General features: G+C 40.8%; 1 protein-coding gene across 12 annotated transcripts in view; it reads right to left on the reverse strand.

Moving 5' to 3' along the window:
- Positions 1 to 25,876, reverse strand: part of magi2a (membrane associated guanylate kinase, WW and PDZ domain containing 2a) — a 321,760-nt gene that overhangs the window by 52,539 nt on the left and 243,345 nt on the right. For 10 of the 12 annotated variants that reach the window (XM_049473850.1, XM_049473847.1, XM_049473849.1 and 7 more), the window contains exons 10-11: positions 15,614 to 16,231; positions 1,390 to 1,421 (exon numbers count right to left, since the gene is read on the reverse strand). In XM_049473850.1, coding sequence (XP_049329807.1) covers positions 1,390 to 1,421; positions 15,614 to 16,231 — 650 coding nt within the window. The remainder of the gene's footprint in view (positions 1 to 1,389; positions 1,422 to 15,613; positions 16,232 to 25,876) is intronic. The other 2 variants (XM_022671571.2, XM_049473851.1) reach the window with 1 other exon arrangement.

A 25,876-nucleotide genomic window follows, 5' to 3' on the forward strand; every position in this document is an offset into this window, starting at 1 on the left:
AAGAAATAGTGTGTATTGCAACATGCTAGATGTATGCTGACAAGGATAGGATTGGCGATGCAATTGGTCATTCCATAGTATCTGAAGGGTCTTCAAGGTAAGCTCTTGAGATGGTAGCACACATGGATTTTTTGGTTGTCTTCAACAAGACAAAAGATGGTCTCATCATTGAAAATGACCTGCTGCTATTCTAAATCACTTCATGTCAGTCTGGCACAACACCATTGCTTTTTTATTGGTGGTTACCTGGTTGACGTGGTGTTCAAAGCTGTCATTGTAATGGTCTGCATGCATTGTAGTGCTGTGTCGTGCAGCCGTCTGCCAATGGTTCTGGCACTAACTGATGAAATGTCCTCATTTGTGGCTCAATTGGGTCACACTGCATATGATGTCCAACTCATGGGTTCTCCCTCTCTGTGGTTGGTGAAGGTCATGTTGCTGGTACATGCCTTCATCTATCCACTGCTGCCAACCACATGAAATGGGAATATCCATGGTAACAACGATAAAACCATTCTGATTCCCATTCTGAGTCTTACAATTAGACCCTCTGAAATTCTTCCAACTGCTGGAATTTCTTTGGAACTCTCGACGTTCCAACAAAACAGCAGCAAAAGTCAGAATGGAATGCAAGTACAATGGGACGACCTTATATAGTCAGTCAGGTACAGCGATTAGCCCCGCCCACAAAGCCGAGAGAGAAACTTCTCCCAATGTCAAATCTGTCCATCAAGTTTCATTTCTCTTAGTCTATTCCTTCTGGGTGCAACTATTCTTTGATAGTTGGATGAAGAGTGTAAATGTAACAAATGTTGGCAGTTCTTAAATAAATAAAATATCTGAGAATGATAATAAAGTAGGTAAAGCTGTTGCAATAAAGAGCATGTTGGTTAAAAAAGCAGGGTTAGTGAATGCAGAGGTTTTCGAGGCGTCCTTTCACAGATACAGCACTACCAAGATAACTGGTTCTAATGCAATGGCCAATAATTAGCTCATTTTAACAATTTCAATAACAAAAGAGCACAAAAGCTTTAATTATACCTTCACAGTCTGATTATATAAATGAAAGGTTGTCACTTTTTAATCAGCTTGTTTTGTGCGGTAATGCTATATCTGTCACGGACGCCAATCAGCATCTACGTTCAAAGGAAAGCAGGTATTTTAGAGTAAAGGACAGAAGCCAGAGTGTAATTACTGCTGTAATTACGTTAAACAGCGAATATAAGGAGGATATAAAGCATCATATGCACAGATTACTCTCTGCATCCAGGGTTAGTACTCTAATAAGCGTGTTATTACACAAAGCTGGACATCAGCTGGTGGTTAATTACCAGGAAGCAGAAGTTAGAGTATTAGCAGAGCTTATGGTTGGGTTATGATTCATTTTACCTGCGTGGGACTCTTCCAAGGTGAAAAGTGACCTGCAATGGCAAAAGAACAAAAGCGTTTAGCTGGAGATGAGCTCTAAAATAAGCTTTACTGGAATAAACTACGCTGTAATGAGCAAAAAGCAAAGCCAAACATGTTGCAAATAAAAATAAATGAAAGCAGATGATGTCGCTTATACAGCTTATGCCAATCTAAATCCTATAACAACATAGAAATAAGTGTCTTACATCTACTAAACACCATCATTTCCCATTAAACTTGTTTTCCATCAAAAACCATCATTAAATAGTATAACTCTCGATCACAAACCATCATTCTTCACCAAACACTATCGTTCTCCATCAAACACCATTCTTAATTAAACACCATCATTCACCACCAGACATTATCAGTCTACATCAAACACAGTCATTCACTACCAAAAAGCATCTTTCTCCAAACACCATCATTTACCACCAAACACCCTTATTCCCCATTAAACATCATTTCTTTTCATCAAACAAAATCATTCTCCATCAAACCCATCGTTCTCCAACACCATTATTCTCCAACACCATCATTCTCCACCAAACACCATTATTATACATCAACTACCTTCATTCTTCATCAAACCCAACATTCTCCACCAACCACCATCACTCTCCCCCAAAATCCATCATTCTACACCAAACATCAGCATTTTCCACCAAACACGTTCTCCATTAAGCATAATCATTCTCCCCCAAAAACCATCATTCTACACCACACACCATCATTCACAAACAAACACCATCATTCTCCCCCAAAAACCATCATTCTACACCACACACCATCATTCTCCACCAAAAAACATCATTTTACACCAAACACTATCATTCTCCACCATATACCGTTCTTCTGTATTAAACAACCATCATAACTCCACTAAACAATCATTTAACACCATTCTCAATCAAACACCATCATTCTCTCCATCAAACACAATCATTCTCCATCAAAAACAATCATTCTCTCTATCAAACACCATAATTCTCTCCATCAAACACAATCATTCTCTCTATCAAACACCATAATTCTCTCCATCAAACACAATCATTCTCTCCATCAAACACAATCATTCTCTCTATCAAACACCATAATTCTCTCCATCAAACACAATCATTCTCTCCATCAAACACAATCATTCTCTCCATCAAACACAATCATTCTCTCTATCAAACACCATAATTCTCTCCATCAAACACAATCATTCTCTCTATCAAATACCATAATTCTCAATCAAATAGCATCATTCCCCACCAAACACCATCATTGTTCACTAAACCTCATTTTCCTCCACCAAACACCAGCATTCCTCAGAGAGTCATTACTATCACCATCATCTAATTTTATCTGGACATTTTTTGCACACAGAAAAAGGTTCCGATAAAATTAGAAGCACAACATAGACTTTTAACTAATTCTGTGGTTAACAATTTCAGTTTAACCGCTTTCCTAAACTAAAGTTCAGTGTTTAAGGGTGAACATGGGATGACTTATTTTTTATGTTTTAGTGAACTGTGATAATGAAGCAGTGAGCTAAAAACACAACATTTTAACGAGTGTGAATATAAAAGTAGCACTTGAGTGCACTGGTGATACTTGGCAGCTCTGAGTACTTTCACACGCCTTTGTAAAAACATCCTCGCGCTGAAGGTAATCGGTAGAGGACATTAAAATCCAATAAACAGAGCGGCTCATAATACGACTACGAGCTCATAATCATACAGCTCATTCAAAGAGGGGCTTTAGAGCTGCAGCCAGAGAGCACCGGAGCTGCCGGAGCGTCTGCAGCGGCGTAATCACACAGCACACAAAGACCCCAGCACTCTACACCACTCCGCCTGCGCTAACCGCTAAACAATAGCGCTCACATCAAACCAGCATGTTCATGAATACGAGCCTCCGATCTGTTTCAGAATGTTGGAAATCTCACACACACACACACACTTATATATACACACACACACACACTTATATATACACACACACACACGCTTAGCATTCTGTCATCCTGCTTCTCTCTCTATGTCTTTCATGTCTTGACACTGTCGTCCTTCAGTACTGAACAAGGCTATTCAAATCCATAGATGGAATTAGAAAATAATAAAAAATCGAATGTGGATATGATTTCTGTCTGTTAAAACAGACAATTTTAGCCATTGAGACATTGGGGGTCACCATTATTTTCTCCCACTGCACTGTCCACTGTGGGGGGTAATATTAGTGTTGGTGTATTCCCAAGACACATGTCACACTCCAACTCCCATAATTCACCTGCACCCACTACTATCAGACCTCACTCCAACTCCCATAATTCACCTGCACCCACTACTATCAGACCTCACTATAACTCCCATAATTCACCTGCACCCACTACTATCAGACCTCACTCCAACTCCCATAATTCACCTGCACCCGCTACTATCAGACCTCACTCCAACTCCCATAATTCACGTGTGGAGTCAGGGTGAGGTAATTGAAACACACTGTGTGTAATCAGGACATCTGATGTCCATTTAACGCCAAATCAGTGTTCAGCCGCCCCGAGTCTGAATTCATGTCTGGAGCCCATTTTATCAGCTAATGGGGATTTACACCACCCTGTACACACCACACACACACTCACCACACACACTTCAGACATCAGACATCAGACGGACTGACGCAATATCTTCCCTCACACTACTCCTGTATACACTCTCAGCTATACACCAAGGATCCCTGAGTGTTCTGGTAAACCTGGGCGCTATCAGCTAGCTTGTTTTAGCAGGGTTAACGAGCGGGCTACAGTCTGATATGCTCACGGCAAAAGAGCTAGCGCTGCGGTTATCGGCTAATGCTAATACTGCTCTAGCTTGGAGAAACTTCGCTAAAACTCCCGTATGAAGCGTCACTTCAAATGAGTGGCTTTACTGCTACTTATACCTGACTGGTAGATTTTATACATAAGGCACACCAGATTATAAGGCACACTGTCGAGTTTTTGCTATTTCATCCTAGGTGGCTGCTGAGGTATCTCAGATGGATGCTATTATTTTGTTGTTGTTATATTGTATATTGGTAAGTTAGGATAATAGGCTGCTATGCTACAGTGTTGCTAATTTAGGCTAGGTGGCTGCTACAGACTTGCCAAGTGGTTGCTATGGTATCTCAGATGGGTCCGTTTTTATGTTCTTCTAGGTGGTTCCTATGGCAATAAAAGTAATAAGTGGAATATTATAGTATTGATAAGTGTTATAGTGCTGCAAGGTAACTCCTATGGTATTTAATTTGGCTGTAGAGGCATTGCTTAACGATTGCTATGGCAACCCAAATAGATGCTATGGTTTCTAGAGTGGTTGATACGTTTTACCAAATGGTTGCTGTGGTGCTCCATTGGGCACAAACATTTGCTCACCATTAGTTTGTTAACAGGCAACTAAAAATCAGTAAAAATGTGCTGACATGTAAAAAAAACAAAAAAAAAAAAACATTGGATTAAAAGTCTGTGTACAATCCTGAGCCACACAATCTGGAGTTGGAACATTGTCAATATCTTCAAACCCATATTACGCTTTTTTTGTCTTTGTCTAAACCTGATTGGCTGGAGCAGAAGTTGAGATGTAACCCAGCAGATTCTGATTAGCTTTTTGAACATGTTCAACTGCAGAGCACAGAAATACACTGGACCATAATCAGATACGATGTAGTGAACTGAATAACCACACACACACACACACACACACACACACACACACACACACACACACACACACACGCACACACACACAGAGATAGTGCCCAGCCAACTCATCTTGCAGCAGGAACAAGCTGCCAGAATGGCTGCCTGATTCCTCTGGCTGGACGCCCACCTCCGCGGATCAAACCGAGCCAATTAAAAAGCACTTCGGATTAGCAATCCGAGTACAAACTCGACAAAAAGCCCCCGGACAATTTCACACAACCCCTCCTCCAACTCGAGTGATATTTATGTCACCATTCCGCGTCTGAACCCAACCCAAGACCAATTAAAACATTTACGCTGGCTACCTGCAGGGCTTACTGCACACCGCTAGCAGCTAACGCTTTAGCCCTCAGCGCTGCCAATGCTCATACAGCACTTGGCAGGAAAATCCAATTTCACTTCAAAGACTGTCAGATTCTGATCACATTCTATAACACTAAAATACACTCGCTGCATGGCCACTTTATTAGAAACACCTACTACTCCACTGTAACTCCTTTCATTGCACTCATTTATGGACTTTTGTTTTAGAAATAAGTACCATCTTATATTTCCATTTATTTTTGGCCACTTTATTAGAAACACCAACCAGCTTAGTCTTCCCCTCACTGGCCACTTTATTAGAAACACCCCCTAATATCAATATCAGTAGGAGATCATTAGCTCAGAGTGTGTGTGTGTGTGTGTTTTAGTGAATGAAACATGGACACACACACATACACAAAAAAAAAAAAAACATGCACATAGACACACACGCACACACACACACAAACTATAACTACACACAGTATATACACATGGTAGTAGAGAAAATTATATTCATGGCAGTAAGACTGAAGCTCTCTACAAGCTGTTTTTATGAAGATCACAACACACACCAATCTGTCGTCTGTGTATCTGTGTGTGTGTGTGTGTGTGTGTCTGAAATATGTTGACAAGCACTTGACATTTACACAAACACGCTCCAGCCACTCTCTCTGACACACACACAGACCAGATTGGTGAGTGAGGATGTGTGTGTATCTGTTTGTGTGTGTCCGTGTGTGTGTGTGTGTGTGTATCTGCGTGTGTTTGCTTCCAGCATATATAACAGATGATCTGCCGTAATGTGTCAGTCACACAAACGTTGTCACACACACACACACACACACACACACACAAAAACAGCAAAGTATTGGAAGAAACTGATGATTCATTATTTCATCTGAAATCAAGGGTATTAAAAAAAGTTTATCCTGATTTTGTTGGAGTAACTGCCTCTACTGTCCAGAGAAGACTTTCTACTAGATTTTGGAGCATTGCTGTGAGCATCTGATTGCATTTAGTGACAAAGGCCTAGATGAACTTATCCCCACTCCCTCAACTAATCTCATCCCAAACTTTATATAATACCACATACGGTACATCTGGATATTTTTGTATTGTATTTTTGCTGGAAATTCATACTGGATGTTAGTCTTCTTAGGACTTCATACCGAATATTAATAATTTATAATTAATAAATATTTATTTATGTAATAAATAAAGTCGTGGTTTTATGTTTTTTAAATACAATCCAGGTGAGCACCCGAACATCCCTTTCAGACAGCTTCCTCTTGAGTCCACAGTTAATCCTGTTGGATGTGGTTCGTCCTTCTTGGTGGTATGCTGACATTTCCCTGGATACCGTGACTCTTGATACATCACAAAGACTTGCTGTCTTGGTCACAGATGCTCCAGCAAGACGTGCACCAACAATTTGTCCTCTTTTGAACTCTGGTATGTCACCCATAATGTTGTGTGCATTACAATATTTTGAGTAAAACTGTGCTCTTACCCTGCTAATTGAACCTTCACGCTCTTACTGGTGCAATGTGTAATTAATGAAGATTGGCCACCAGGCTGCTCCAATTTAGCCATGAAACCTCCCACACTAAAATGACAGGTGTTTTAGTTTCATTGTTCCCCTGTATATACTATATTGGACTGAGAGAGACAGAGTAAGTAAGTGACAAAGACAGAGTGAGTTAGTGACACAGAAAGCATCCTGACTGCTTTGTCTTTGTGCTCAGTACATCAGTGTTCTCTATGGGTGGCGTGGCACTCAACCTACTTCTTTTGTAGTGCATCGGTTTAGTGCAGTCCCGAAGCTCCATGGCAGAGAGTTTAAAGGTCTCATTTCATTGTTTTTTACTCATTTTAAAATGCCTATTTGTGGTCTCTTTTATGAATTAATGCCATATGAGCCTTTTTTGTGAAAAAGTGCTTCTGCTTTTATTTTTAGCCCTGCATTATTTTATTGAATTAGAGATCTCTGTAGAAAGAGAGGGTTTCGACTCTTGCTCATGAATATTATATTCAAACATGCAAAAATATTGCCTCTGATTGGCTAACAGCACTGCAACAGAGAACGAGCACTGAGTGATAGGTAAAATTAACCCTTAAACTTTGCGTAATGTCAGACTCTCAGTGTCGCTTCCATAAGAAAAGTTATCAATGGCGTGGGGGTCGTTTAGCAACATTTTTAGCTAAACAAACGCTACTAAACTCTTACCTCAGACTTGTTGATTTAGTGCTTGGGCAGTTTCACCATGTCAAAGCCCCAGAGTTCCCTTTATATTATCAAATACAATGCAAACGGTGCCCACTTTGACCAGTGTTTTGTCAAGTTGTGCTGCCTAATCAAACAGTGCTTCCCTACTGTATATTTAATGTCTTAGTAAAACGTGGAATCAACCGGAGATCCGATTTAAACCTATAGTTACTTACACAAGATAGCTAATGCTAACTTGCTGGTGTAAAGGAGAGCCGTAAGCTCTTTAGCTGACAGTGTCTGCTCTGCAGCAGCCCAGCTTCAGCCTTCCTTTTGGGCGGTCCTGATCCAAGGTGGGCAAGGCCATGAACTCACAAGTGGACAAAAACACAGTGCTTTTCCTGATCGACTCGTTTTTCCTGAATATTTTCTTTTAATAAGTAATGCAGACAAGGGAGCCTGAAGAACAGTTTCATATGCAGCATCTATACACAACTCAGAGAGACCTATAGTATTTCACTAAGAACAAGAAAAAGTGGATTTAAGTGGAAGGAAACTTTTAATATATACTAGCTGTGTGGCTCAGTGCTACTTCTGTTGTTTTGAAGGGTGGGATGTCTGTGATAGAGACCTACTGTCTGAACTGGTCAAGGACAGATCAAAAACATATTAGACTGATCTGGTGAAGGATTTCAGAAAAGGCTGCTTTGTAGTTACATCACTGCATAAAAATGTTTAAAGGTGAATATATCTCTAATTGATTTGATATACTGGAGAAGGATTTTTTTTGCACAACCTCTGAATAGTTAAACAGAAAGAGAGAAACAGAGCAATAGAGAAAAAGAAAATGAGAGAAAGAGAGAGAGAGAGAGAGAGAGAGACTGTGTGTCCACTCTGTGAATATATAATGAGAATGGATGGTCAGTGACTGATTCATTCTGCCCTTTAATGACCCATCCGGCACAGACAATGTCCTTCAGATCAACTGTACTGTGACCAGATTTACAGTTCTCTAGCTGTCTGTCTGTCAGTCAATTTGTCTGTCTGGCTGTCTGTCTGTCTTTCTGCCTGCCCATTATTCTGGGTCTGGCCATCTCCCTGCCTGTCTGCTTGCTGTCTGCCTGTCCATCTACCCACCCTTCTTCCAATCCACTCAATCAACCCAACCATGTGACCAGCTATCCAGTTATCTATTTATCTGTCTGTTGGCCTGTTTGTGTATTTGTTCATCTGTTTTTCTGTCTGTCTGTCCATTCATCCACCCAGTCAAACATGCTTCCATCCATCTGCCTATATGTCTGTCTGTTTGCCTGCCCAACATTCCGTGTTTGGCCATTTTTCTGCCTGTCTGCTTGTTTTCCATCCATCCATCCATCCATCCATGTCTGTCGGCCTATGTGTCCAGCTATCCATGCCTCTATCCATCTCTCTGTCTGACTGTCTGCTTGTCTATCTGTTCATCTGCTTGTCTGTTTGTCTGCCCATGCAGTCACCCAGCAACCATGCTTCTATCCATCTGCCTGTATGTCGGCCTGTTTGCCTGCCCAACATTCTGTGTTTGGCCATCTTTATGCTTGTCTGTGACCAACCAACCGTCCATCCAACCAACCAACAGTCCATCCAACTGTCCATCCAACCAACCAACCAAACGTCCATCCAACCAACAAACAAACCAACCAACCAAATGTCCATTCAACCAACCAATCAACCAACCAACCAAAAGTCCATCCAACCCTCCATCCAACCAACCAATCGTCCATCCAACCAACCAACCATCCATCCATCCAACCAACCAACCAACCAACCGACCGTCCATCCAACCGTCCACCCAACTGTCCATGCAACCAACCAACCAACCAACCAACCAACTAACCAACCAACCAACTGTCCATCCAACCGTCTATCCAACCGTCTGTCCAACCAACCAACCAACCAACCAACCAACCAACCAACCAACCAACCAACCATCCATCCAACCAACCAACCAAACCTCTGTTTATCCGTCTGTTTGTCTGCCTGTCTGCCCATATGTCCAGCTCTCAGCTATATATCTATTTATCTGTCTTTTTGACTGCCTGTCCATGCATCCACCCAGTAAACCATGCTTCCATCCATCCATCTATGCCTGTCTGTTTTCCTGTCCATCATGCCCATATCCATTTATCTATTTATCTCTCGGTCTGACTGTCTGCCTGTCTATCTGTTCATCTGATTGTCTGTTTGTTTGCCCATGCATTTACCCAGTCAACCAACCATCCATCCATCCATCCATCCATCCATCAGTCTGGTTGTCTGTCTGACCATTTGTCCAACTATCCAGTTATCTATCTATTTATCTGTCCGTTGGTCTGCTTGTCTATCTGTTTATCTGCTTGTCTGTCTGTCCATGCATCCACCCAGTCAACCATGCTTCCATCCATCAATCTGTCTGTCTTTTTGTGTGCCTGTCTGCTTGTCTGTCTGAACACCTATCTGTCCATTCATCCATCCATCCAGCCATCCGATCACTTGCCTGTCCATCTGTCTGGCCAATTATCCATCCATAAAGGTAGGAAATATTCATGTAAAAATGACTGTATTTGCTGCATAAACGCATAGTACTTTTAAACATGAATAACAGAGGAAACGCTGATCTTGGTCTCAGAACCTGCTACAGTGTGGGCAGCATGTTTATGCTAACAGTAGCAGTAAAATCTTCATTAAGGTCTTAATCACAGAATGAAATAGTAAATTACTTTTATTTTTGTATGAAGTCTGGGTCCTGAGACTCTGCTATAATGACTGTTCAGTGAACAGTTTCCTCCGGGCCGAGTTAGCCCTTCTGCTTCAGCTCCAACCCAAATGTCTGCAGCGCTTAGCATGCGCTGACCTTTCCCTCGCCCCATATGTCAGTCATGGCACGGTGCACACACAGACGCTACGCTCGGGCGCTACAAACACGCTACAATCTGTTAGCACATCAAGGCTAAGTACACAGACAGATGCTACGATAAAGCGTCAGAATCTCAGTACAGTCTGTTAGCATGCCAAGGCTAAGGATGCTGACATATGCTACATTAAAATGTTAGAATCTCAAGACAGACACTGAGCAAGTCATAACTATGCACTATATACAGTATATCACATTGCATTGTTATATTATTGCTTCATTAGTTAGCGTTATACAGAAGTTGGTAGACAGACTGTTTGTTAACAACTTATCATCTCAGATAGCAGGTATATATAGCGGCTAGTGGTAGTGGCTATGTATTGTTATGCTACACAATTAAAATCATATTGACACGTCAAAACAGTTAGTTAGCATGTTAAAGGTAAATACACAGACATATGCTATGCTAAATTGTTAGCTTCACAAGCTCAGTCTATTACTAATGTATTTAAAGGTCTCCTTCCGCGAAAATGCACTTTTTCTTGTTCTTTGTGAAATACAGTAGGTCTCTCTGAGTTGTGTATGATGCTCCACATAAACCACTTCCTCAACCTCCATTGTCTGCAGTAGCTAGTCAAAGAAAATATTCAAAAAAACGAGTCTATGAGGAAAAGCACTTGTCTACATCAACTCGTGAATTAGTATTAATGGCCTCGCCCACTTTGGCTCGGTACCGCCCACAGGCAGAGCTGAAGCCAGGCGGCGACACTGTTCAGATAGGAGCTAACTAACAGCATTAGGAACAACATGGCAGTTTGTTCCTGTATTATTTGTGCAAATAACACATCAGTGTTATATGTTTTGCACAGTAATTCAGAGCTAAGGAAAAAATGGTTAGACTTGGTCTGAGTAACACCACTTGCGAAGAACAATTAAGCTAGCTAGGTGTATATGTGTAGAACATTTATAATTGTTGTGCTATGACACAACAAAACTTAAGTTTACTTAAGTAAAAAGTGGGTAAATTAACTCATTATTGGGTATTTAGAGCTTCCAATTATTCCAGTGTTTTAATATTCAATCATGAAATAAATAAAAAGAAAAAAGCATTCTTTTTATGCCGGTTACTTACTTATCTTATGTAAGCAGAGATGGGTAGCCCAGGTCCAGAAAGTAAATAAAATACACCCAGGGTTTTGTTCCAACTGCCTGAGAGTCTCTGCTGCGGCTTAGCTCTGTGTGTAAGTAACTATAGGTTTAAATAGGATCTCCGGTGGATTTGGTGTTTTACAGAGAATCTAAGACTAGGTCAGGCTGAACTGCACTTGTAAAGTAACATATGACACTGCAAAGACTGTTATTAGTGTAAAAAAGTCTTTATTTTAAAACCTTTTCTAACTGTTGTTCGCTGCCTCCTGTGTTGCAGTGCTGTTAGCCAATCAGAGTAGATAGGTTTGCATGTATGAAAATTCATGCGCAAGAGCTGAAATCCTATCGTTTTTCCCCACTCCACTTCTCCACAAAGCAGCATTATACGGAATCACTGGAGAACAGCTCACATGACATTCATTCATACTAAACACCACAACTAGACAGAAATTAATGAAAAATAAGTGAGACCTTTATTTTACCCCAACACCCATAATTCACCTGCACCCACTATCAGACCTCACTCCAACTCCCAAAATTCATCTGCTCCCACTATCAGACCTCACTCCAACTCCCATAATTCACCTGCTCCCACTATCAGCCCTCACTCCAACTCCCATAATTCATCTGGCCTTACCAGGCATGTGCATTTGTGTGTTCTTGCTGGTTAAGCAAGAAGGCTTAACCAGCACTGATGTCCCTCTTTACCCTCTGGTCCTTACTGGCAAACACACACACACACACACACACACACACACACACACACACACACACACTAACCTGCTACAGTCCAGCACACCCAGTGGCTGGCTCTCTCCTTTCTCTCCTCTTGCTCTTTCAGCTCATTTTACTTTCCCTTTCTCTCTCTTCTTAACTTTCATCGCCCCTCTTTCTCTTTCTCTCTTTCTCTCTCTCTCTCTTTCCCTGGATGCACTGCGTCCCAATTATTCCCTCTCTCAATCTATTCAGTTCTCTGTTTCATATTCTCTCTCTCTCCATTCCTTAACATTCATTTCTCATTCCATTTCTAACACTCTCCTCATACACAGTCTAGCCATTACATTAATACCACCTGTACCCTTTCTGCAGTTCTATAATTACAGCCTGTAGTCATGCATCTGTTTCTCTGTACACTTTATTATTATCCTCCTTCTTTTACTCTGTTCTTTAATACTCAGGACCCCACAGGATAGAAAACCACCACAGAGCAGCTGTTATTTGGTTGGTAGTGTATGAGGTATTAGTGTGTGTGTGTTGTGATGGTATGAGTGGATCAGATACAGCAGTGCTGCTGGAGTTTTTAAACACTGTGTTTAATCACTTCTACCTCCAGCTGCTTCACCTTGTAGATAAAGTAAAGTCAGAGACAGAAGCTCTAAATCTGTTGCTGCACAGTTTGTGTTGGTCATCCTCTAGTCCTTCATCAGTGCCCACAGGATGCTAATGACAGGACAGTTTTAACAACTCTGTAGCTGCACTGCTGTGTCTGACTAAAACTTACTAAAACTGGTTAACATTTGAGATCACTTTTTCCACATTTGTTTGGGCTTTTTGATCTTTGAATCAACCTATATTAATAACAAATGTTGCTTTTAGGAACTGGACAGTGACTGGGTCTTGCAAGATAACAAAAAAAAAAATCTAAAAAGTAAAGATGACTCGTCAGGGATAGGGCAAGTCATTTAATCGAAAATTGATCTAAATCAGGCCCTCAAACTGTCATAATCTGGCCCATATAAAAAAATTAGATTTTTTTTGTTTGTTTTTGGGGACCTGTCCTCTCAAAAACACACTACTGCATATGAAGTCATGCCTGTCCAGTCTACAACATCAAAGCACCATGGAGAAGAACTCAAACACTGAGCCAAGTGACCAACTTGTAGTGCCAAACACTACAATTATTGTTCATCAATCATAATCAAGTTAAAGTGTTCTATTAATTGTGATTGTGATATTCATTTGGGGTCATATTGTCCATCACTAGTCTAAGCCATGAATCACACACAGTAGAGGTGTATTAAACCTTTTAAAGGGTAGCTGAATAAAATCTAAAAATGGTGCTGTACAGTGTGTACAGTACAGTGTAAACGGCTCCCTCAGAGGAATAAAGCAGACTGGAGGATATAAATACACTCAGTACAGGTAGTGTGCGTGTGTGTGTGTCTGTCAGGGTCTATTTTTAAACTGGACGTTGGTTAATCAGAGCGCGGTGATGCTGCTGAATACTGAGCAGCTCAGCGGATCCAGTATGACTCGGCACTTTGGAAAAGCCTGGAGGAGAAAATCATGACTCCCAGTTCACCCGATCAATCTGTCCTACTGACGCACATTTAGCCTACACACACACACACACAACTCTAATATATATATATATATATATATATATATATATATATATATATATATATATATATATATATATATATATATATAAAACTCATAAAAGTACTTTTTTGTAGTAATAAAAAAGTGTAATTGAGTAAATTAAGCCAGTTGAAATACATATTTTTATGCCATCAGAGCTCAATAAACAACAAACAAAAATCATACTTATTACTTTATCTTACAACAAGGGGTGTCAATCCTGTCGCTGTCTGTCTGCCTGCCCAGGACTCTAGTTCACTCACTAAAGTCTCCATTTCCCAGGCTGCACCTCTGTATAACCTCCCAGACGTGCCTGATCACGTGACGCTTTGGAGTTCTAATTCGCCTGCCTTCTAATTAGGTTCACCTGGTTCCCCAATTATAAATACCCCGTAGTATAAGTTCCCTAAGTATAAGTTTCCCAGTAACTTTTGCTCTTGTCTCTTTGTTCTTTTTGCAGTCGTGCGGTACATCATTGAGGAAAAGTTAATCATTGCGGTTTCAGGCTTCCCTGTTCTTTATAATCAATCCCTGCCGATTAACAGGGACTCTGATCAGCGATAATACAGTGTGGAGAAAGTTTGCAAGATTGTTGTTTTCTCTGGTGGGTTTTAAAAATATTAGTATATAATGTAATTGGAAAAGTTTGCTTTTGTTAACCTACAGTATATGCTGCTCACCAAACAGTTATCTGAAGCTCATTCGAACATTTATATATATAAATATACATTTATATTTATTACTTCATAAAATAAACAACTTTTTCTGCCTTCCAAGGACCCTAGATCACTCACTAAAATGTACATTTCACTCTCTAAATTTTCCATTTCCCAGGATACACCTGCATCTAACCTCCTAAACATGCCTGATCAAGTGATGTTTCATAGTTCTTACTCCCCAGACTTGTAATTAGGTTCACCTGGTTCCCCTAGTATAAATAGCCCCCTGTTTCAGTTCCAAGTTGCCCGGTATTGAATCTATTAGCTCATAGCTCTTCTACCAAGAGGTACCTTTGTTCTTGTTGTTGCTCTTTTTGTTATTGACCCTTTTTTGTGTATTTGTCCACTCTTTTCGACTAGCCCTTTGTTGTGTATTAGACTTCTTTTTGCTGACTCCTTTTTTTTGGGTATATGTCTTGCCCTTCAAATTATTTTGGATATTCTGGGTATGACCTCCTTGCCTGCTCACTCTGGTATGTTGCTTGTCTCTGCTGCCCTTTTAGTACTGACCCTGCCTGTCCCTGATTATTCCTACAAGTTTAGCCCTTTATTATTAAACTGTGTGTTTGGTATCTGCATGTCTCTGTCATGTGTTTGGTCACTGTGACAAGAGGCTTATCAGAATGACTTTATAGAGTGTATGTATGTATATATGTAATAAAATATTCACCCAAAAATAATAATAGTGAGCTTCTTGTATCAGTGACACAATTACCGATAGTACTGGTGTGCCCCGTTGGCACCCGGTGGTCTACCAATGCCCTCCTGTTGCACAGTGCAGACACAGATCTGTGAGGCACTACAGGTTCTAAAAACACACACACGCTTATATACACTAATATACACTTAAATAGATACACTCCTACCTGCCACACCTCTTTGCACCACCATCTTGGCCTCAGATCCCACCGGGCACTCCTTCAGCAGCTCCACCACCTGTGTGTGGGACAGCGTGAGGGCCGGCTGCTGGTTCACCTCCACTATGAGGTCGCCCTCGCACAGCCCCGGACAGCCCTGCGCCTCCAGAATCTGCTTCACCCGCTGACCCCCTGTGCTGTCCGCGATGGTGAACCCGAACCCCTCCGCCCCTTTCACCATCGTCACCGCGATCAGCTCTCCTCCCGTCGCCCCCGACGATGCCATGGACACGCTGTCCTCGTGCGGCCCGGCGTCCAGGTGCGTGTCTCCCTGGTGCGGCGGGCCCAGTCCCGGCTGCATTGGGTCCATGAAACGGGCCGTCCTGGAGATGTACTCCATGTAATTGTCGTAGCTGCTGCGGCCGTTCACCAGCAGGGGGCGATCCATGAGCCCCAGTGGAGAGATGATGCTGGCCGCTGCGTCCTCGGGGTCGTACGGGAGCAGGTAGCCGCGGCAGAGCACCAGCGTCACGCTCTGGCCGATGGGGACAGACTGAAAGAGCTTCACCACGTCCGCGTGGGTAGTACCCAGTACACACATCTCATTGATGTAGACGATGACGTCACCTGGATGAGACAGATAGAAAGATAGCAGTGTAACATTAATACAAACTTTAAACAAAAAAATAAATATGTTTAAAGCGACAGTCTGTAAGTCTAGGGGGCTTGTGGATTTGGAGACCTCTCTGGTAAGAGTGTGTAATTGCAATAAACATGTGGAAGAACAATTAAAATTCTTTCATTTTCCCAAAAATCGACAGTATGCCTTATAATCTGGTGCATCTAATGTATGAATTTTAACGGTCAGGCTATAAGGAGCAATGAAGCCACTCCGCCAAACTGCAGTGTTATTTAGGAGTTTCGGTTTAGTACAGGAGTAGCATTAGCATTAGCCACTAACCACTATTTACCTGTTCAGAGTTGAGTATTATCGACCTGTAGCCTGCTCCTAACCCCGGCTAGCGCTGCTGGAGCAGCATTAGCATTACACACTAACTGCACTCGCTATTTCCAGGTTCAGAGGTGAGTTTTATCAGCCTGTAGCCTGTTCCTAACCCGACTAGCACTGCTTGAGCAGCATTAGCATTACTCACTAACTGCGCTTGCTATTTCCCTGTTCAGAGGTGAATATTATGGGCCTGTAGGCTGCTCCCAACCCCAGCAAGTACTGCTGGAACAGCATTAGCATTACACGCTAACTGCACTCGCTATTTCCAGGTTCAAAGGTGAGTATTATCGGCCTGTAGCCTGTTCCTAACCCAACTAGCACCGCTTGAGCAGCATTAGCATTACCCACTAAGTGCGCTTGCTATTTCTCTGTTCAAAGGTGAGTATTTTTGGCCTGTAGCCTGCTCCTAACCCCGGCTAGTACTGCTGGAACAGCATTAGCATTACCCGCTAACTGCACTAGCTGTCATTGTCATTCAGAGGTGAGAATTATCAGCCTGTAGCCTGCTCCTAACCCCGGCTCGTACTGCTGGAACAGCATTAGCATTACCCGCTAATCGCACTAGCTGTCATTGTCATTCAGAGGTGAGTATTATCGGCCTGTAACCTGCTCCTAACCCCGGCTAGAACAGTTAGCCGCAGCAGTTAGCCGCTAATGCTAATGCTTCAGCCTTAGTGCGGTAATCTAAGCTTACTGTAAGTAAACAAAAGCACTTTACTCACCCAAATAAACAGTTTTCAGGACAGAAGTCTGTGTAGATTTACATCCAGCGCTTGTTTGAATTTTTTATTACAGTTTGTTTACTTAGCATAGCTTTACTTAACATAGTTAATTCAGTTTGTTTAAAAAGAACTCTTGGAGTTTTATGTAAAATTTAGTATTACTACTTTGAGTTATGTGAAAATTTGCAGCCATATATACATTCAAAAAGAGATCATTCATTTAAATCAATTAATAATAATTAAGTTTAGCCAGTGGTCATTGGCAGCTTTTTTCCATTGGTTTTTGGTGCTATCTAATTACATATCGAGTGTGCACCCCCACCCCCCCAGTTTCGCTGTCAGTCTGCAGTCATTCCCCCAGTCGACCTGGCGTAAACATGTAGCTGATATATTATGATGATTAACTGCCTGACCACTGTGTTGTAGGCTGTAGGAGCAAGCATCACTTTCTGAGCCGATAACTATACTATACTGCTCTCTCTGAAGTAGGGCTGCTCGATAATGGGAAAAATCAATATCACGATATTTTCAGTCAATATTGATATCACGATATTTTAAACGATATATTTTAATAAGCCCTCATTTACTCAATTACGAACATTGTAGCCAATTCGTTGACTGAATGTTTTAGCATGTGTTTTTTGTATAATTGTTTTTTTTTAGAGAATGGCAGGTTTCAGCCTAGGCAGCTACCTTCAAGTTGTCAACAAAGTTACCTTAAGATTACCTTACCTTACGATTTTTAGTAAGTAGAACGGTGAAACTGAGCTTTTTAAAAGCATTTCCGGGCGGTTTGAATGAGCGAAATCGGTTCAGAATTATGTTAATTAACATTATAACACTGAAGAAGCATAGATCTATTATTTAAGAAAAATCAGTAAATTATCCTACAAGAATGATGTCTGAATGATCGAATATAATTTAACATTGTTTAGGAATATAAAATAATTTCTAAACAAAGGAACTATTTTATATTGAGCTTATACTATAAGCCTTATAGCCCAAGAGATACGTGTGTAGATTATGCAGGGCTTGTCAGGGCAACGAAGTATTTGCAGCTACTGGACATCAGCGTGAATCCTGCATTTAAAGTGCGCTCTGAGCTGAGAGGAAGACTTGGATTAATTAATTTACCAAAGCAGGCGGACACTGTGGGATTTTTTAATCAGGTGATGTGGACAGCTCACACTGCACGTCTGAATCGTTTGTTGTGTATAAGCAACGCCTGCAGTTCATATGCTAACACTTACGTCCGGTCTGACAGGCTGATATTTGCGGTTTTGTTGGTAACATTAGTTTAGCTGTTTCCTTCAATTCTATTGAGAATTTCATTTTGATATTTTGAAATTCGTTAGATTATATTTTTATACATTATATTTTTATATTTTTTAATATTTTGTTTTTCCTATTTTATATAATATGTTGACTAAAATGTCGTGACGTTAAGAAATCGGCTCGCAGGAGATAACCGACCAAAAAAAAGACATTAGTTTCATTTTAAAATAATAGAAATATGTCCTTTATATTTGATAATATTTGTTTAACTTTACATGTCCTTACTCATCTTAAGTTTATTTATCTGAACTGAGTTTTATATGGTTATTTGTAGCGGTTCTGAACTCAGTTCCGCGCGCTGTGAAAGAGACTAGGCACAGCGCATTATACCTCAATCTTGGTCAGATAACAACATTTCAGTAAATATGGCTGTTATAGTTTTATATCATTGCTTTGCTGTTTTAACTACACTTCAACCAACGTTACTATTTTGACCAAGACTGAGGCGCAATGCCGCGCGTTCTCCGCAGTGCTCACGCAGAACAGCCAGCAGCCAACCGCATTTTAAAAAACATTTCTCAAAATGTGACCACGGAACACGTTACATGGTCGCGGGCCACATCTTTCCCGCGGGCCGCCTATTGCCAACCTATGTTATGTCATTTCACACTGGAATAACTGCTACTCAGTACTCACCTATGGCCATGTGTAGTTGCATTGGCATGGTCTATTTTTTGTTTTTTTTCTTTATCGTTTCGTCATTGCTCTGTGGTTTACCTTGAGGTGGGTGAATAAGCTTGATGTGTTGGCGAGAGGTGCAGACACTACTTTCCAGTCTTTTTCTTCGAATCCGAAGTGGTCCCAGATCACCAAACTTTTTCTTTCTTTTTCTCAACGGACTGAGCCTGCCCTGTAGCTTCCATTTCCGAGCCAATATTAGTGCTGCTAATCTTCACTCGCTTCAGCAGTGTCAATGGAGACGAAGTGAGCACAAGACTCCAGAGCTGTTCTGAGGTCAATGACGTACTGCACGCCACGTTTTGCTTAACCCATTCGCTGCCACGCCAGTGCAGCGGCAGCATAGATAAATGACAAAAATCGTTTATATTCGATATTATGAATTTTGAGATCGTTTGACACCAATATCGCTATCGCGATCAAAATTCGATATATTGCACAGCCCTACTCTGAAGCATTTTCTTTACTCCATCTTACTTTCTCCATCAGTAAATTATTATGCAAAGCAATGGATACAGCTCTGGAAAAACATAAGCGACCACCTCAGTTTCTGATTTTGCTATTTATAGGTATAATTCTGCCAAATTCTAAATAAAAATATTGTTATTTAGAGCATTTATTTGCAGAAAATGGGAAATGGCTGAAATAACAAAAAAGATGCAGAACTTTCAGACCTTAAATAATGCAAAGAAATTCAGAAATCGATATTTGATTGAATAACCCTGGTTTTAATCGCAGTCTTTATGCATCTTGGCATGTTCTCCTCCACCAGTCTTACACACTGCTTTTGGATAACTTTGTACCACTCCTGGTGAAACAAATTCAAGCAGTTCAGCTTGGTTTGATGGCTTGTGATCATCCATTTTCCTCTTGATTATATTCCAGAGGTTTTCAATTTGGTAAAATCGAAGACACTTAAAGAGATTTTTTAAAGCTCAAATTAAAAAGATTCACTATACTTCTTAATGAACTTAACCAGCAGGTTTATCAGTTTATGATGACATAAATGACTAACCATTCTACCAGACCCTCTTATCAAAGATCAGCGTAGAAAACCTGAAACACGCTACCAGAATATGTATATGGTGTAAAAAATACGAAACATACTTTTTTTTAATTTACCTTCAATTTACTGCATTTTCAGCCGTGAGGCAAATAATAGGGCTGTATAAATAACAGATCTCTACCAGATCAGACTATGGTGAAGCTCCGGTGTGGTGCAGAAGGTGAAGGCAGTACTGAGGCCTAATTGAAGCTTTATCTGCCCTGCTCTGAATACACTGCCCTATCAGCCCTGTCTGAGTGCAGCACCAATACAGATAATACTAATCATCGTTTTCAATTAAAATCACCATTATTATGTAAATGACAGCAGGGTGAGGGGTGATTTCAATAGCTGGCCCTAAGAGCTCTGTGTGTGTGACTGAGTGTGACTATATGTGTGTGTGTGTGTGTGTGTGTGTGGTCCATCACATTCACAGAGCACAGTATCTGCGTTTTAATGCACTATGGAGCACGTCCATCGACAGGTCAGGCCCCTCCTGGCTGCTGCAGTGACGCTCAGGAATTTTAATTAGTCTCGGTAAACATGATCGGCATTTGCCTCCAGCCCCCGCTGTCCCGATCAATAACTTCACACACACTCACACAGAGAGCCAACCATATCTCGACGACCTCGCAACGACCTTACAGCCTCTGTAACTCAATCCACTCACATCACTGTGCAAAAACAGCCAGGCTATTATAATATAACATATACACTCACTGACCGAAAAAGAAAAAAAAGATTTATTTTATTTTATATTATTATTTTATATTACACAGTTGCAAGCAAAAGTATGTGAACCCTTTGGGATTACTTGGATTTCTGCATAAGTTGGCCATTAAATGTGTTCTGATCTTCATCTTCAAGTCACAACAACAGACAAACACAGTCTGCTTAAACTAATACCACACAAAAATTATATGTCTGCATGGTTTTATTGAACACAACATGTTAACATTCACAGTGAGGGGTGGAAAAAGTATGTGAACCCCATAGCTAATGACTTTTCTAAGAGCTTACTGGTGCCACGATGTGATGAGATTGGATGTGTTGGTTAAAGCTGTCCTGCTTTAACAGTTTTGAGTTTGCTGTTCTTAAGAATCATTGCTTGATGTGAATCATGCCTCGCACAAAAGAGCTCTCAGAAGACCTATGTTTAAGAATTGTTGACTTGCATGCGACTGGAAAGGGTTACAAAAGTATCTCTAAAAGCCTTGATGTTCATGTGTTCACAGTAAGACAGTCCACAAATGGAGAAAGTTCAGCACTGTTGCTACTCTCTCTAGGCGTGGTCGTCCTGTAAAGATGACTGCAAGAGCAGCGCAGAATGATCAATGAGGTGAGGAAGAATCCTAGAGTGTCAGCTGAAGACTTACAGTAATCTCTGGCACAGGCTAACATTTTTTGTTGAAAAATCTACAATAAGGAAAACATTAAACAAGAATAGAGTTCATGGGAGGACACCATGGAGGAAGCCACTGCTGTCCAAAAACACATTGCTGCACGTTTGAAGTTTGCAAAAGAGCACCTGAATGTTTCACAGCAGTACTGGCTAAATATACTGTGAACAGATTAAACCAAAACTGAGTTGTCTGTAAGGAACACACACAAACGCTCAGTTTCAAACGCTATGTGTGGAGAAAAAAGGCACAGCACACCATCATCAAAACTTCATCCCAAATGTGAAACATGGTGGAGGGAGCATCATGGTGTCGGGCTGCTTTTCTGCCTCAGGGCCTGGACGGATTGCCGTCATCAATGGAAAAATGAGTTCCCAAGTTTACCAAGACATTTTCTTTAGGAAAACTTAAGACCATCTGTCCGCCAACTGAAGCTCAACAGAGGACGAATGATGCAACAGGACAACGACCCAAAACATAGAAGTAAATCAACAACCGAATGGCTTCAACAGAAGAAAATACGCCTTCTGGAGAGTCCTGACCTCAATCCAATTGAGATGCTGTGGCACCATGACCTCAAGAGAGCAATTCACATCAGATATCCCAAGAATATTATAGCTGAACTGAATCAGTTTTGTGAAGAGAAATAGTCCAAAATTCCTCCTCACTGTTGTGCAGGTCTGATCTGTAACTACAGGAAACGATTGGTTGAGGTTTTTGCAGCCAAAGGAGGGTCAACCAGTTATTTAATACAAAGGTTCACATACTTTTTCCACCCTGCACTGTTAATGTTAACATGCAAACATATAATTTTATGTGTGTTATTAGTTTAAGCAGACTGTGTTTGTCAATTGTTGTGACTTAGATGAAGATCAGAACACATTTAATGACCAATTTATGCAGAAATCCAAGTAATCCCAAATGGTTCACATACTTTTTTGTGCAACTGTATGTTCATTGGGGAAACTGTACTGTAATTGAAAGACGGCTGTAGTACCCTGCTGGAGCCTATAGCCTGCACACAAGAAGAGATACTATATGGTTGAACATGGAGTTGTAGAGGTTTTGTTTGGCATCCTGCAGCACATTTACTCACAGATGTTGCAGCTGGACCTGTAGATCCTGCTCTACATTCATAGGTTTCAATCAGTTACATTATTTCTTCATGAACCCCGGTTATGGTACTCATTGACAAATTATAAAAAAAAAATACTCAAATACATACACATTCAAGCCTCCACATACACATCTCATACACATGCACCCAGGTAACAGTGTCTCATATACACACATTGCAGATACTACTGTAGATAAAGACCAAAAAGACAGACCGGGAGAGCAGGGGGCATCGAAAAAGACCACCATTACCAAATACCACCATTAATCACAGTGTCAGTAAACACAGTCTCACAGCAGGAAGCACTGTCTGAACAAATCACCAGAAATAACTCAATACAAATAAATCTATACACTGCCTTTAGAATGCAAGAGACCACCCGGACCACCCAGACCCTCTAATCTGTATTCAGACTGAAGAAGCCCCCTCTGCAATTTACAGTAGGTCAAAGATCACTGCTGGAATTCTGCACAAATGCCAACCATCTGAAACACTCAGAAATGCAGTGCAGAATTCTCCAGATACCCACTAACCGAAAACATCCATTATAAAACACATTCTCTCACTGGCCACTTTACTGGAAACACCTGCTGTACCTTGTGCTTCCACTCACTGGCCACTTTATTAGAAACACCTACTGTACCTTTTAACTTCCATTCACTGGCCACTTTATTAGAAACACCTACTGTACCTTTTAACTTCCATTCATTGTGCTTCCACAAATGTTTGGCCACTTTATTAGAAACACCTACTATACCTTGCGCTTCCGTTCACTGGTCACTTTATTAGAAACACCTACTGTACCTTTTTACTTCCACTCACTGGCCACTTTATTAGAAACACCTATTGTACCTTGTAACTTCCACTCACTGGCCACTTTATTAGAAACACCTATTGTACCTTGTAACTTCCATTCACTGGCCACTTTATTAGAATCACCTACTGTACCCTTTAACATCCATTCACTGGCTTGTGCGTCCATCAATTTTTGGTCACTTTATTAGAAACACCTGCTGTACCTTGTGTTTCCACTCATTTTTGGCCACTTTATTAGAAACCCCTACTCTACCGTCTACTTCCACTTACTGGCCACTTTATTATAAACACCTATTGTAAATTGTGCTTCCACAAATTTTTGGTCACTTTATTAGAAACACCTACTGTACCTTGTGCTTCCACTCATTTTCGGCCACTTTATTAGAAACACCTACTGTATATTGTACTTCCATTCACTTGCCACTTTATCAGAAACACCTACTGTACCTTGTGCTTCCACTCATTTTCGGCCACTTTATTAGAAACACCTACTGTATATTGTACTTCCATTCACTTGCCACTTTATCAGAAACACCTACTGTACCTTGTGCTTCCACTTATTTTTGGCCACTTTATTAGAAACACCTACTGTACCTTGTGCTTCCACTCATTTTTGGCCACTTTATTAGAAACACCTACTGTATATTGTGCTTCCATTCACTGGCCACTTTATTAAAAACACATATTAAAGCTTGTACTTCCCCTCACTTGCCACTTTATTAGAAACACCTACTGTACCTTGTGTTTACACTCATTTTTGGCCACTTTATTAGAAACACTTACTGTATATTGTGCTTCCATTCACTGGCCACTTTATTAAAAACACTTATTAAAGCTTGTACTTCCCCTCACTTGCCACTTTATTAGAAACACCTACTAACTTGTAAAAACAGTGACTGCCCATTTTATTAGAAACACCTACAATCTTATACTTCACAAAATATTTGGACACTTTATCAGAAACACCTACTGTACCTTGTACTTCCACTCATTTTGGCCACTTTATTAGAAACACCCACTGAACCTTGTGCTTCCGTTCACTGGCCACCTTATTAGAAACAGCTATTGGTTTACCTTGAGCTTCCACTTATTTTTGGCCACTTTATCAGAAACACCTACTGTATATTGTGCTTCCACTCATTTTTGGCCACTTTATTAGAAACACCTACTGTATATTGTGCTTCCATTCACTGGCCACTTTATTAGAAACACCTACTGTATACTGTGCTTCCATTCACTGGCCACTTTATTAGAAACACCTATTGGTTTACCTTGTGCTTTCACAAAACGTTTGTCCACTTTATCAGAAACACCTACTGTATCTTTTTACTTCCACCCACTGGCCACTTTATTAGAAACACCTACTGTACCTTGTGCTTCCATTCACTGGCCACTTTATTAGAAACAATTAGTGAAGCTTGTACCTCTACTCACTGGCCACTTTATTAGAAACACCTACTGTACCTTGTATGTCCACTCATTGTTCTGGCCAGTTTATTAGAAACACATACTCTACCTTGTATTTCCACTCATTTTTTGGCCACTTTATTAGAAACACCTACTGTACCTTGTCCTTACACTCATTTCCGGCCACTTTATTAGAAACACCTACTCTATCTTGTGCCACTTTATTAGGAACACCTCCTGTTTTTAAGAAATACTCATATTTGGCCACTTTATTAGAAACAACCACCACCTTATACTTCCACAGATTTTTGCCAATTTATTAGAAAAACGTCAAAAGCTGTACTGTTGGTCATATTTAGCCACTTAATTAAAAACATCCATCATCTTGTACTTGCATTACTGTTTTGCCTCTGTATTCAAAACGCCTTTAACCTTCTACTTCCTCTCATTGGCCACAGTGGGATTCTTGGGTGGAGTTTTAAACTCCTGATTTTCCAGACTACAGAAAAGATGTTCGGAGGAATCTGACAGCGCCAACTGCTGCCAACAGTGCCAACCATCAATACCCAGCTACAGTGCTGATGATGTAGTTTGGCCTCGCCAACCAGACTTCCATTCCCTCGCTGGAGAACCCCCCGCTGCCCCCCACTCAACTCATTAGGCGGCCATTACTTTCATTAATAGTGGATGCAGGTGTAGCAGCACCACAACATAAACACTATTCCCTGCCAACAGAACTCAAA

This window comes from Astyanax mexicanus, chromosome 2, assembly GCF_023375975.1.
Source record: "Astyanax mexicanus isolate ESR-SI-001 chromosome 2, AstMex3_surface, whole genome shotgun sequence".
NCBI classification, from domain to species: Eukaryota; Metazoa; Chordata; class Actinopteri; order Characiformes; family Acestrorhamphidae; genus Astyanax; species Astyanax mexicanus.